General features: G+C 38.8%; 1 protein-coding gene across 6 annotated transcripts in view; it reads left to right on the top strand.

The window, feature by feature from the left end:
• Positions 1 to 7,376, top strand: part of ralgps1 (Ral GEF with PH domain and SH3 binding motif 1) — a 762,687-nt gene extending 755,311 nt beyond the window's left edge. For all 6 annotated transcript variants that reach the window (XM_087998399.1, XM_087998397.1, XM_043720239.2 and 3 more), the window contains 3 exons: positions 2,355 to 2,460; positions 3,714 to 3,805; positions 6,002 to 7,376. In XM_087998399.1, coding sequence (XP_087854525.1) covers positions 2,355 to 2,460; positions 3,714 to 3,805; positions 6,002 to 6,031 — 228 coding nt within the window. In that variant the 3' untranslated portion in view covers positions 6,032 to 7,376. The remainder of the gene's footprint in view (positions 1 to 2,354; positions 2,461 to 3,713; positions 3,806 to 6,001) is intronic.
• Positions 7,377 to 15,463: the final 8,087 nt, after the last annotated feature.

The raw sequence follows: 15,463 nt of genomic DNA, 5'->3' as shown, positions 1-15,463 counted from the left end.
TTATCATACTGGTGAGATTGGACATGTCACAAAAGATTACCTTTTTCATCCAGGGTCAGTGAAGGTTTGGTATTAATTATGAAGTCGATATATTAGTTGCACTTCATTCTTGAAGTTGAAATGTTCATGAAGTGATTGTAGTGGGTTTAACAGCAATAGATTAGAAGTTACTTTTATTTGGTAATGGCTGTGTATGGGAGGGGGGAGGCCAATTTCTGGAATGTGTATTATTATGTGTACATGCAGTTTTGTGAAGGTAGGGCAATGGCACTGAATTTGAATGGTTTCACTGTCAAATCAATCCCACACCTGGGTTGATGTGAGCAAAGTGCATGTTCCTTATTGGGTGTGTCATTTAGTTCATTTACAATATTCTTTAAGAATGTAACACTCTGAGAACAGAAAGTTCTAAGAGTTGCTTAGTGACAACATTCTGATCTGCTTAAATATGGAGGAGAGGTTTTTGTAATACAGCATTCAAAATTATTTAGGGTTACGGAATAGCAGCTGTGGGGTTCCAGATAGTTTCCAAAGGAAACTGACTGACAGAGCAGCAAATCCCGATGTTGAGCAGTGCTACTGTTAACTGTGCTGTGAAAGGCAGCTGAACTACACAAGCTTTGTGTCATGATGATGTGGAGGAAGTCCTGGAGTAGATGAAATGCTCTGTGTAGTGATAGTCCTGGAAACCATATGCAGCACAGAGAAAGCTGTGTGCCACTAACCACTCAGTCTAACTGAATGTGGGAGTTGAAAAGTCGACATTTGCTGGATATGACTGAGCGAAAAACCTTGGGTCAGTTATAGCTTGGTGAAGCTAGTTGACAGTGAAGAGCTGTAGTTATGCTAGTCCAGAGGAGCATAGACTAAGGAAAAGAGGCTGATCAACCAGTCAGGGTGCTGTTGTCAAGGCAATCCATGACAGAGCGCTTCTTGACAAAGTTTCAAGGCCAAATCAGCAAAAGGCAAGAAATATTATTCCTTGTGAAGTTTAGTGAGACTTGATGACCTACTGTGTCATTAATGTCTGCAGGAATTGCTGAGAAATCTGCTGGATCTGACTTGATGACATTTGCTATTTGATGTGCAGTGTTCAATAATGGCGTATTACCCAAATCTATCATGTGTTAATTCTAGGTATTAAAAATAAGTTACGCATGTATTGTGGATCATATATCTATTCTAATGTTAGTTTGTAAAGTTTATTGCTATTTCTTTAAAACCATTGAATATTTTATTCATTTAGTGAGCTCCCCCAAATCTCTCACATTGTCCACTGGGAAGAAAAGGTTCTTGGTCCCTAAGCAGTTTACAGCATGACTTTGCAGTCTGGGCTGAGGTCGTAGCAAGTAAAAGGAGGTCTGTGCTGAACACTTGAATGGACACCTGAGTAATAAGAGTGTTTTCGAATGTTCAGTATTTGTCCAAAAAGTCCTCAGAAGTCATGAAGAACAAATGGAAATATCAATAGTTGGTAGGCCAAACCATTGTAGTATGTGACTCGGGATAACAACAAAATAGCTTATGCTATTAAATTGGGATCATTCTGTGCACCAATTTGATGATTTCCTGGGATTATACATGTCTGTAGGACACATAGTTAACTCAAGACTCAACTTGTAGACATCTGTAAACAGTGCTGGGTGAACAAGTCAGCAATCAGAGTAGGCATCAGCAGAGGGGAAATTAGGAGATAAATACTTCTGCTCGTTTTGTTTGGCTAATGACAGACTGGTAGCAGCTTTTGACTGTTTGTAAGTTGCTTTATTTGAAGTAACTTTTCAGCTGAGTGTGTGCAGGTGGTTGGCATGGACAAGTTGGACCGAAGGGTCTGTATCCATGCTGTACATCTCTATGACTCTATGACTATTTACTACATGAGCTTTGTGTCATGATGATGTGGAGGAAGTCCTGGAGTAGATGAAAAGCTCTGTGTAGTGATAGTCCTGGAAACCATATGCAGCACAGAGAAAGCTGTGTGCCACTAACCACTCAGTCTAACTGAATGTGGGAGTTGAAAAGTCGACATTTGCTGGCCCGTTACTGGCCAGAATTTCATAAATCTGGAAATCATTCACCTGTAATTTTCATTTATTTAAATCAAATCTTTTTTTGAAGCTGCACAAACTATAAGCAAATGAATAATGAGTGAGCAAATTGGAGAAATCAATTGTATCTTTAATCAGCAAGACATTGGTCAGCAGGATATCTGGCTCATTAACACTAAACTCAACTGATCAGTTGGCATGCCTTTCATTTCCAGTTGCTCATTTTTGTGACACTTTTATTCCATTAACGAGTCATTTTCTTAACATTTCTGATTTGTTCATAACCTGTATTTTATTTTTTGATAGTTCAAATCATCCCCAAGTAAGAAGGTGTCTATAGCAGGTTGGATGGTCGTTCTACCTGATGACCCAGAGCACCCAGACATATTTCAGTTAAGCGATCCTGATAAAGGTGAGTCACAAAGTGAGAAAGAGGGCCTATTCTCTCAAACCTCCTATTTATTTGGCTGTCCTTGGTGGCCTGAGTCACGTAGCAGACATGGCCTCCAAACTGTTCATATAATCAGATATTACAATGTATTTTTCTGTGACATTTTGGCTAGGTTCAGTTTACAGAGAGGTTGTGAGCTTTAAGACAAATCTGTTTCCCTATACTCCCGACCAGTCCATGAGCAGATAGTGATTTAATTTTTCCTCCTTTTTGTTAAGAAACAAAAGTGGGGCATTTTCCCCCACTCTTCCAGAACACACATGACTGTGTTAGGACTGCAGTGACACTATTGTAACATTGGGCTAGGATTTATTTCACATACCTGTGGACATGAGAGAGAATTTTGCAACACTGACATGTTTGCCTTTACATAGAGATCAAATCAAAAAGGAGAAAGAGATTATTCAATTAGCAACAGCCTAATGCAAAATAACTGAGGGATATCAGTTTAACAATATCCTTCCTTTTAAGATGGAATCCAAAAGTCTCAAGCTGGAGTCAGCAATCTGAAGTTGCTCAGTTGAGATAGTTGATTGGCCAGCCAGAAGCTGAGGACTTGTATTTAACTTCTATTTAAAGTCCCCTTCAAAGTCTTCTGAAGATGATGTTTAATTGAAATATAACTTCTGCTTCACTGTTTTGATGAAATGAAGCTTCACTTACTGAAAGCACAAATACAGGTAATTGGCTTCTATTTGTATACTGGACTCCGAGGAATCAATATTGTCAGTAGCTGTTGTATGGAACAGCACCAACCCCTAAACTGACTGTTCAAAATTGTATGGGGAAGAAATGGCAGTTGGATTGACTACTGCATGAGTCTTGATTATCAAGTTATGGAAGTTTAAAAAATCAGCAATGAAAAGAAAAATAAGGTTCTAAACTGAGGATTCACTGGATTTAATGAATATTGAAATGGAGGTGTTTTCGCAATAGGTAATGAAATAATTCAGTTTAGATCAATACACCGCTATTACCAATATTGGATAGCAAAAGGTCATTCGTTCAATCAGTTCAATAGCATTTATAAAGGATGAGTGACTGACTTAACTTATTGAGTCACAGAAAATTAGATCATAAATACTCAAATGGTCTTCACTTTTGAAGAATGGAATTTGTTGACTGCATGTTTAAGTTATTTTATCATCTTGAAATCTCTCAATATATTTGCAAGTTGTTGTCAATGTGAATACACATCTGTCTTTCCTTTACAGGTAATGTTTACAAGTTCCAGACCAGCTCCAGGTTTCATGCAATATTGTGGCACAAGCACTTGGATGATGCATGCAAAAGCAATAGGCCTCAGGTAAGATGTAGAACAATCCAAAGCAAGTATCGTACTTACTGGCAATGGCCAAAAAATGAAATCGCCATATTAAATTGTAGAAATAAAGAAAAACACATATATACAAGTTTAAGTGTGTATTATTAAACAGTGTCTTATCCCTAGCTGCTGTGTCCAGCACTTTCTGCCTGAGAGAGGAGGCAATACTATTCCCCTGCTCAGGGCTCGGGTTAAAATGGTAGGTCAGTCCCCTCTGGTTTCATCAGAGCTTGACCTGCATTTACAAAGTGGTTTCACTGGCGTGGGCAGAGTGACCTTGGTGTCTGCACATGCAAAAGTAGTGGTGGAGATAGGGGGCGGAAAACAATTGAAGCGAATTCCTCACATTTCTACAAAGCAGTTGGAGTTAAAACCAAGGCATTTGTTCCTGCTTTAGTCTTTGCTTTTCTCATTTTGCTCATTGACTGCAGTTGGTATCCCATTCATGGAAATAATGGATAAAAACGTGTAAAAGTAGATGGAAGATCGATTTTGTTAGTTTGTAATTTTCCTTTCCTGCATAGAGACTGAGGAATATGGATCTAGATGATTTAGGGGTTGTGGGGGTGGGGTGCGGGAGGGAGTGCACAGAGGTTCCACGGTTTTGAGACTGCACAATTTTGTCCTGGTTCTGGCTTCAGGTTTGGATTTTGAGAATTTACTCAGTTGATTTTTTTTACAAATCAACTAGACAAAGACATGTTTTGGAATGTGTCCATTTCATCCATCAATTATTAATAATCCTATCCATGTTAAAAGCCTCTAATGTGAAGATAGATTGACACATCAGAGAAATAATGTGCCTGTTTAAATATCTCAATACAGTAATGGTTTGGTTTTTAGTCTAAAATCATGTCTCCAATTCAGTTGGAGAACAGGTTACCATTGTACACGTAAATGTTGTTACTTCACTTGCCAGAAATGACAAATTAAATCATTTCCTTTGATTTGAGGAAAGCAAGATTGGTTTCCACCTAATTTATATAGGGACGAATTCACAACATTTAAACCGTGGTGTGGATTCAGAAAGTATTGACGAAGTGAGCAAAACCAGTTGTATTAACGTTGCATTGCTAGCTCTGGATGAAATGGCAGCCCCAGTGACAGAGATGGTCAACTGCATCCATTTTGAGGTTGTAATTGTTTTCCCTCAGGCAGCAGATGCATGGTGACTCATTTATATCACTGCAATCTTCCGTGGATCCAGGTTCCTTCAGGAGGTGGTGCAGGCACATAACTGCATGTTGTCAGGAGACAGTGGAATCTGGGGAGAGAATACGGAATACTGTCGAACAAGAGAGCTATGAGTGTCCTTGTACACAAAAATGTCAGCAAGCAAGGACAATAAGCAATTAGGGAGGCAAATGGAATGTTAGCCTTGATTGTGAAAGGGACGGAATACAAAAGTAGGGAAGTCTTGCTCCAGCTGTACAGGGCATTGGTAAAACCAATGCCATTTGACAAGGTTTTTGTCCAAAGGATCAACTGCATGGTTTTGCTCATCTTCTTTAAAGAAGTGCATCCTTGCATTGGAGCCACTTCAGCAAATGTTCATGCAGCTGATCCTTTTGATTAAAACCTTGTCAAATGACAAATGTTAGACCAGAAGGTGGCTACCTTCACACACACTGACATGTAGAGTCTTGTATCTCTGCCTGTCTTCTATGAAAACCTACTTCAAACACTCATGACATCATCACAGTGGGCACTCAATCAGGTATTAACCCATTCAAATCTTTGCAGACTCATAGACAACCTTTATAGGAATGAGAGCTGATCTCATTGAAATAGAAAACAGACTGTGATGCTGAGAGGGTGTTCCTCCTTGTGGGGATATCTAGAACGAAGGAGTGCAGTTTCTCTTTAAGAAAAGGAAGTCTCTGTATTTATGAAGAGGAATTTCTTCTGTCAGGTTATTTTTGGAATTCTGTTCCCCCAGCAAGTAATAGAGTTTGTGTCATTTAATTTTTTCAAGGCTGAGTTTGAGACATTTTGATGGACAAGGGAAGTGAGGGTTTATGGGGGAACAGGCAACAAAGTGGAGTTAAGGGTAGATCACAACATTGAATGGCAGAGCTAGCTCCAGGGATGAAATGGCTTACTCCTGTTTTTAATTCTCATGTTCTTATAACCACAAATGGCTTTTGACCTTTGTGTTTCCTTCTCGCCTACTTGCAGATACCTACCAACCTTATGTCATTTGAGTGAACATTTGAATCCAGTACATGTGATGTGATCAAAGTGCCAACCCAAGCAATGGGAAATAAAACTATTGAATGGATTTTTTTTTTAAAAAAGTGAAGGAAAAACAACTCTTATGAGGAGAAATTTGTGCATCAACTGCCAGCGTTGAATACTGAAGCACTTTTTTTTTAAGCTTACGATGTGACCCTAAAACGATTTTAGTATGTCTTGAAAGAGGAAGTGAACGACTGCTCCTAATTTATGGTATCAGCCGCAGACATTAGACACAGTTTTAGCATTGGCGAAACTACAAACTGACAATACCACAACAAGCATAGTTGTCGACCATGGAACTGTGCATAATAACTGCTGCCTATTTCTTTTTTAAATGTTTGTTTTTATTCTTAAGCTGCTTTATTGTAATGGAACAAATTTTAGCCCATGTTGGGTATTATCTTTCTTATGCACAAAATGTACTACTGACAGTGTTAACAGGCTGCATTGAGTGGCATTTAGAATAGCAAATCAGTGAACAGAGTTTTTTTTTAATGAAGTGCACTGAATTGTTTGGCACAGGGGTTGCCTCAAAGTTGTCCGTGGCGGTGACAGTAATCCCATTGTTCCAGCGACCTTCAGCTGGTGGAGTTTGAATCTATTGCGACATTTGAGCGAACCTAACAGTTTGTGCCCATCCCAAACCAATTTATTTTTATCTCTTTCCTTTGCTCCCTCCCCCACCCCCTCCAACAAAAAAACTGTCCCAGCTAAATGTTCTCATCAGCACTGCCACCCACTTTGACCCATGACAGGCAGTATTTTCACTTTGAGAATGTGGGATGTTTATTCTGCTCCGAGGTCTTTAGAAGAGGAACTCGGAGCAGTGCAGTGTGCAGAGGTGGATTCTGTACATACAGCACAGCCACGTTAAGAAACCATTACGCACCAATCAGTAATGACTGCTTTATTGTGCCAGATGTGTCCTTGACACCATCACATTATTGCCAGTTATAATGTGGTTTACAAATCAAATGAAACGTGTTTGGAAAATGTTTGTGTACTTTGCTATGCTATTTGATTCTAGCAAAGCTTTGTGAAAGTCTTCAGTTTTCTAAAGTATTTAATGACTTTTGCATAACTGTTGCAATAAGTATGTAATGTATGACAACCCTTATTGTGGATTATTTAAAGGGTTGAATATAGTGGTTAATGTACAGCAAAAGCAAGGTTCACTTAAATTCATAATCAAAAATGGAACTAGAGATTATTTTCCCCTACATTATCTCAACCTTCAAGATGTGCTATAACTTTTAAAATACTTGCTGTCACTGTGTCTTATTGCTTCCACATAAAACATTCTGTGTTTTGGCAATGTTGGGTTAATTTATTTTTATTTTAATTTGTCTAGCAGCTACTTAGTTAGGTTGGTTCAAATTTAACCCTTTATCCTCACAGGCAGGCAACAGAACTTTTGTTAATAGCAATGCAGGCTAATTTTCAGCATCTCTCTCTGGTGAGAAATTTAAAAAAAAATTGTTCAGATTTTCTGTGCCAAAGTCAGCATGATTTTTGATAAAGAAATATAATTAAAATTCATACTTGAGCAGTGTATGGTATTAAAATATGCAGCCATTTTACTGTTCTGCAATGGGAGAAGAAATCCCCTTAAAAATACAATTCTGATTGGGCCACAGTTAAGAAAACATCTAGTCCCAGTTCAGTTTCTTCCAGGTTAGAATGCTGGAGTGCAAGTTATTCTTGAATTACTGTTAGGGCTTCTGGATTCAGAGCAGGAAATATCACAGGAGCAGTGTAGTCCTCCATTTATAGCTGGAATTTCAAGGTTATGTCAAACTAAACCCAAGTTACATCCAATATGTGTGGCCTATGCAACACAGGTTCTGTTCATCTTCCTTGTACTGGCACTGTATTTTGCCTCAGTGAAAACTGGTGCACAGATACTGTAGTAAATGTATTGCCTCCATTTCCTGCTGTGATCTCTGTTGTTGAAACCGGTAATCAGATGGTGGCTGAATTTCTGTGGATCAGCAACTTCCAAAAGTACAAGACATTAAATGGTAAATCATTTCTAAAGTAAAAATAATCGACTGCTCAGCTCTAAATGTATCCAAGTGATAGCTGTCATGGCCACCTTTTGCTTTATATCTTCATCCTACCATAGCCTGATATTTTAATTTCCACCCTCTGTGGAAAAGCTCAAAAAAAGTCACAAGGTGCAAGTTCACAGTAATAACGTTTGTGTTCTCTCTTCAACATCTCCCCAACATACAAACAATTTGTTCTGTTGCTATCACAAATGCATCTCATTTCCAGTTTGATTAAATCTGTAGTCAGTATTATTGTGTCATGAGTTTGAGATGGACAATTTTCATTTCTTCATTGCAATAGCATGCCTCAAATGTATACTAGTAATACCTCTAACAATATTGTAAAAATCAGCACAGCATTAAATTGGTACCCAAACAACTGAGGCCACCATCACACCAGAATTACCTATTGCAACTTACTTATTTATAGGGATGATGCCCAAGCCTAATTCAAAGGTTGGAATTGCCTGGCACTCATTACTTTACTTTACATTTCCATATTAAGTAGTGCACAAGATATCGCTGATTGGGAAAATCATGTCTAGAGAAATAAAACACAAACCATGCTTAAAGCCAAGATGCACTGTCACTTGATTTTCCCATCTTTAACCCCACACCCATTTTAATGCAGGTAGTGTTGCAATTTATCCATGTATTGGTACAATATCTGAAGTCCTTGGTTCTCTGCCACAGAGCAACTGAAGTAATCTGTAGAATGACCCTTCAGCACACAAACTAAAGGCTAACATGGACAGGACAGCAAATAACTTGTTCATTTCCAATATTAAAAGCTAAAGTTAGCAGCTTGAGGGAACTGCAGGTTGATAGCTATTTTACCATGAGAACCTCATCATCTTTTATTACAGTTGGCATTGCACAATTTAACTATCATACAGAAATTTATTTTCTCATTTGGCCAAGCTCTGTTGCTACTTGTGTCAGATGTTTATTTGTCTCAAATTTAGTGAACATCTGTGCTGTAGATTTGCTATTGGTTGCCTTAATTTGTAGATTCCATTACTCATTTCAGCAAGCAGCCAGAAAAACTTGTACTTGGAGTTCACAAACTGCACTATAACTGTACAAATGTAAATTGATATTTGATGATTAGAATTGTGATGACTGTCAGATTGCTTGAAATGCAATGGGCTCAACCTGTAATAAGTGCTAAACAAAAGCACATTTATTTAGTTGAGGCAAGTGCTGGTTCAGCAGGTGTTGCTACTGTGAGTTTTTACACGTAGGGGGTAGTAAATTGTAGATTTTCATACAGCTCCAAAAGAAAATATGGTAACAGAGGAAGGTTATTCGCATGCTGTGTGTATCGGTGTTTCCTTCTACAACTGCTGAGCTAATCTGTTTTAACCACTGAACTCAGACTACCCCAAATGGATGTTCTTAGCTAAATTATTTGTTACCTCAGGCTTGTATCAAGTTGCTGTTTTGTCAGCTTGTTACATTGATGACGCAGTTTCACCTACTCAATAAACAAATTGCTATTTAAAAAACTACAGTTGTCACTGCAGTACTCTGGATAGTCTGCAGCAAATGAGTCTCTTTCATAACACAAGCTCAGTGAAATGTGAGTAATTTTGCTTCATGTAGCAAACTGGACTTCATGCAAAAGAATGGATGAGAAGGAAAAGGCTTACGACATCTGAATAAGACTATATGGCAGTTTGTACATACAATCTAGCCCAATACTATACTGAGGGAATGCCACTCTATTGCTTGTTAGATAAACCATTAAATTCTTCTTTCAGTGGTTGCATTTAAACTCATCTTCCCTTGAAAATTTTCAAACACAAGCTGGAACCATTTGTCCAAAGAAGAATAACAATCAATATCTACAAAAACCACACTTCTTTGTCTGACTTAAAAGGTAAACAGTAAATGGTTAAAAGTTTCAGGTTCTGTCTCGGATTCATGTTGCACATCAATGTTTGCTAAGCAGCATTCGTTTCGGAAAATGGTACAGCATGGTTTTATCTGCAAGATAATCTGCACCTGCTAACATTTGTTTTCACTGGTTTTTATTTATAATATTTATCTTTTTAATGAACTTCAGAGTGTATAACACATATACAACAGCAAAATTACTTGAAATACCCAAAGGCTTCCGACAGCCATTCCGAAAGAGTGAATATTAATGGTTGTTGTATATAGCCGATTTTGATGCCTCACTTAACCTTCTTGGGTACCCTTCAGCCCAAAACCTCAGTACAGTTTTGATTCAAAAATGGCCAGAAGATCCATATTCTAGAGGTGTGGGAGAATCCCTGAACATCAAGGCAGCATTTGTCCAAGCATGGCATCAAAAAGCACTAATAAAATTAAAGACAATGGGCAGCAGGAGAAAAAAAAACTCTCCACTGGCAGGAGTCAAACATAACATAAAGCAAGTTAATTGCTGCAGTTATTGGAGATCAATCATTTCACTGTCAGGGTATCAGTGTAGGATAGATATTTTCTATGAACATGTTCAGAGACTCATCTTTGCAGCAGGTAGGACGTGAACCCAGGCATCCTGGTTCAGAGGTAGAGACACTACCCTGCAGTGAAGGATCCTTCTGATGCAGTCATGGTGTCATAGGCCTAACTGTCTTCAGCTGCTTCAATGACCTGCCCTCCATCATATGGTCAGAGTTGGGATATTCAATGGTGCTCAATACAATTCCTCATACTGAGCAGTCTAATAACCATATACAGCAAGACCAGGATAATCCTAGGCTGATAAGTAACATATATACAAGAGAAGATAATAATATCTACCCATCTTCCCTTGATGTTCAATAACGTTAGCACCTGTTAATTCATGTGTTGAGTTTAATCTTTGTTACAGTAAAAGTTTTAATAACTGAAAGTAGTTAAATCCTATCTAGCTTTGTGTTTTGAAAAGAAACAGAATGCTCATGTCTCCAATGAAAAGAAGTTAGGGTTCCTAAGAGGGTTACCAGAATCTGGACTGGAACAGTCATAAAACACTGCAGCTACAAAAGCAGGCCAGAGGCTGAGAATTCTGTGGCACCTCCGGACTCAAAGCCTGTCCAGAATTTACAAGGTAAGTCAGGAGTATGATGCAATACTATCACATCAATGAGAAAACCTTCAACAATCAAAAAGCTTGAGAGAAAAAAAAAACAAGCTATTGACCACCTTGAAAACATTCATTCCCACCACCATCCATCAGTGCATACATCTCGAAGCAGCACTCAGCAACCCTCTCGCTGACAGCAATTTCCAAAAACATGACCATTTCTCCCTCGGTTTTTCTTGGCGGTAGATGCATTGGCATACCACCAGCTTCAGGTTCAACAGACACACAGAACTACATTTCAGCCCCTTCACAGTCACTTGGTCAAAATCTTGCTAATAATGCTGTCAGTAAAGAATACGGCAATAAAGAATGTGGACAGAAATAAAAACAACCAATACATGAACAAATGCTTCAAAAATGGGCATTTATTTTTGCGTGATGTGTGAATTTGCTGCCTTTCACCCCTCCATGTGGCCAAATCTGAATATTTGACCTGCAACAAGTTATCAGAAGGACAGTTTTAGTGTCAGAAGGCTTAATGAAGACCTGCAAATTTCCTTACAGTAAGAGGTAGATGATGGGCCCAATTGAGACATACACAGCAGAAAGGTCAATTATAAGGGGTCATACATTTGAAGGAAGGGGCAGGAGCAGTAGAGGGATTTAAATAAACTTTTTTTTAAAAAAAAAAAGGCCAGAAGGGGCAGGATATCTGAAAATCATACCCCGAAAGGCTGATAGAAATAGAGATACTCACATTTAAGTATTGAGATGAACACTTCAACTGCAAGGCTGTGACCTAGATTGAGAGTTGATTGGTATTTGATGACTGGCACAGATATGATAAGTTGAAGGGCTCCTTCACATACTGTTAAACTCTATGACAACTGAAAACAGTGGGAAGGGGTGGAGTTTTAACTGTTCAGCATGCTATCATCAATTTTGCCAATTCATGGTTTATGAAAATGAAAATTAGCTTTCCCATAATAAATGACTGATATTTCAGTATAGTTATATTTTTAAAATCTACATTGACTAACAGCTGTAAGAGGTTGGGGGGGGGGGGGGGGGGGAAGGAAGAGAGAAAGAGCAGTCAAAAGGCAAAGTTAATGGCTCTTTACTTAAACATGCATTGTATTGAGAACAAAATAAATGGATGAACAGCACAAACACAAGTAAACAGGTATAGTTTTATAGCCATTACAGAGACATGGTTACAATGAGATCGAAGTTGTAACTAAATACAAAAAGGTATAAATAGCTTTCGAAAGGACAGGCAGAAAGCAAAGTGGTGGAGTGGCATTGTTGGTGTGACATGAGAGTTGCATGATAGCAAGAATCTGGAGACAGAATCCATATGGGATAGAGGTTAGAATTAAAAAGGAAAAGGCAATACTGTAGGACAGTAGACTGCACCTGAGACTGTTTCATAGGACAATACGTTGTCAATCAATCAATCAGGAATCAGGCTATTTTGGATCTGGTGATGTGTAATGTTTAATATGATTTCAGAGTAAAAGACTCCCCAGGAAACACAGACCATAACATGGCAAAATTTATCATTCAATTTGAGTGGGAGGAACTTGAATCAGAAACAATTGTGCTAAGTTTTAAATGAGGGTGATTATAAAGGAATGAGGACAGAGCTGGCTAGAGTGCGGACTGGGAATGGAGGTTAGCAACAAAAAAATGCTTAAGAAACAAAAGAAAGATGTTTAAGAAAATAAGCCAACCGTGGTTAACCAAGATAACATCAAATTGGAAAATAAAAAAAAACAATGTGGCAAAGATTGGGAAGGTTTTAAAATTCAACTAAAGATGACAAAAACAAAGGAAAAAGAGGGAGAATATGAATTTTGATGGCAAACTTGCAAGTAATATCAGGACAGACAGGAAGAGCTCCTTTAAATTTATAAAAAGGAATAAAGAAGTCAACGTGAACATAGGCCCCTTACAGAATGTGGCTGGGGAAATAATAATGGGGAACCAGAAAATGGCAGCGGAGTTGAATAAATATTTTGAATCAGTCTTCACAATAGAATATTCAGTAATTATGGAATACTGGTGTAACCAAGGGCACAAGGAGGAGAGGGAACTAATCAATATCTATCACTAGAGAAAATGTGCTCAAGAAACTAATGGGGCTAAAGACCAATAAATCTCCTTGACCTAATAAAATGCTTCCGAAGATATTAAAGACAAAGATTGAGTTTTGAGAAGATTTGTAGCTCAGGTTGAGGTTCTGGATGTAGGCTTGCTCCACTTACAAAAAACCATGCAAGGACTGTAACAAACACTACATTGGACAAACAGGCAGAAAACTAGCCACCAGGGTACATGAACATCACAAGCGACAAAATGACATGACCCATTCTCACTAGTATCCTTACATACAGATCAAGAAGGACACCACTTCGACTGGGACAAAACATCCATCCTCGGACAAGCCAGAGACACGCACGAGAATTTCTAGAAGCAAGGTATTTCAACTGGAATTCTATCAATAAACACATTGATTTGGACCCCATCTACCACCCCCTGAGAAAAAGAACAGGAAATGACATCACCAACCCAAAGAACCCCAAACACAAATAGAAAGCAGGGAAAATCAGCAGTGCTTTGTCCGGAGGCTCACTGAAGATGTTACCTAGTATGGTGACAAAACATCTGAAAATGAATTTTCCAGCTCAGCGAGCAAACCTACATCCAGAGTCAAAGATCCCCAAACAGCACCTCCCAAACTCATCAAGGAGAAGGGCCACAGGAAAAAAAGGAACGCCACTACCTGTAAGTTCCCTCCAAGTCACTCACCATCCTGATATCACCGTTCCTTAACTGACGCTGCTTCAAAATCGTAGAGATGTCTTCCTAATGGCATTGTAGGTGATCTTACAGCATGTGGATTGCAGCAGTACAAGAAAGCAGCTCACCACCATCTTCTTGGGGGTAACAAGAAGTGAGCAATAAATTGCTGGCCAACCAGCGATGCCTATGTCCCATCAACAAATTTATTAAAAACTAGCTACAGGGACAGTGGACACACCAGTAATAATCTTCCAAGAAACATTAGATTCTGACATAGTTCCAAATGATTGGAAAATTGCCATTGGATTAAATTGACCTCCTTCCACCTATCGCATTTCCAACACCCCTCCCCCAAGTCCCTCCTCCCTAACTTTTATCTTAGCCTGCTGGACACACTTTCCTTATTCCTGAAGAAGGGCTTATGCCCGAAACGTCGATTCTCCTGCTCCTTGGATGCTGCCTGACCTGCTGTGCTTTTCCAGCAACACATCTTCAGATTGGATTAAAAAGGGAAGACAAAAAAAACACAGGTGACTATAGGCCAGTTAACAGCATTTGTTATTGGGAAACATGTTAGAGTTAATTATAAAGGATGTAATTGAGCATTTAGAAATACATAAATCAAGCAGAGTCAGCTTGAGTTCATGAAGGGAAATTGTACCTGACATATTTTCTAGAATTTTGAGGATGTAACAAGGAGAACAAAAGCGATGCAGTGGATATAACGGTGATTGAAAAGATACCAAACAATAGGCATAATAAGAGCCCATGATGCTATGGGTAGTACATACCATCGACAGAGGAGTCACGAACTAACAGAAGACTAAGAGTTGTCATTGGGGTGGGGGTGGGGGAGAGAAAGCAATGGGTTGGGATCATTTTTAGGATGGCAACCTATAATAAGTGGAGTGCCACAAGGATCAGTGCTGGGGCCACAATTATGAATAATATATGTGTTAATGACTTGGATGAGTAAAGTGAAATATACTGCAGCCAAATTTTCAGATGGCCAAAGTAGTGGGAAGGCAAGGCAATGGGACATAGTCAAATTAAGCAAATGGACTAAGCTGAACCAGGTCTGGAGGGATTGACTCATTAGGAGAAGTCGAGTAGGTTGGACCTGCACTCACTGGAATGTAGTAGAATGAGAGGTGACCATATTGAAACATCCAGATTCTTAGGGGATTTAAAAAGTAGATGCAGAAAGGGTGCCTTCTCTTGTGAGAGCATCTAGGACCAGAGGGCATAATCTCAGAATAAAGGATAGTGCATTTGAAACAGATATTAGGAAGAATTTCTTCTTTGAAGATAGTCAAATTCTTTACCGCAAAGGGCAGTTTGGCTGGGTCATTAAGTACATTCCAGGCTGAGGGGGACAGAGGTTTAATCACTAAAGGAATCAAAAGCTACAAGTAAAAGGCCAGAAAGCGGAGTTCAGGATTACCAGATCAGCCATGATCTCATTGAATAATAGAACAGACATAATGGGCTGAATGACCTACTTCTGTC

The sequence above is a fragment of the Chiloscyllium plagiosum genome, unplaced genomic scaffold (genome assembly GCF_037043375.1).
Source record: "Chiloscyllium plagiosum isolate Xiang-an unplaced genomic scaffold, Cpla_swu_hap1 HiC_scaffold_21, whole genome shotgun sequence".
Taxonomy (NCBI): domain Eukaryota; kingdom Metazoa; phylum Chordata; class Chondrichthyes; order Orectolobiformes; family Hemiscylliidae; genus Chiloscyllium; species Chiloscyllium plagiosum.
Note: the sequence above shows the minus strand (reverse complement) of the source record. Positions and strands in the feature narration are given on the sequence as shown.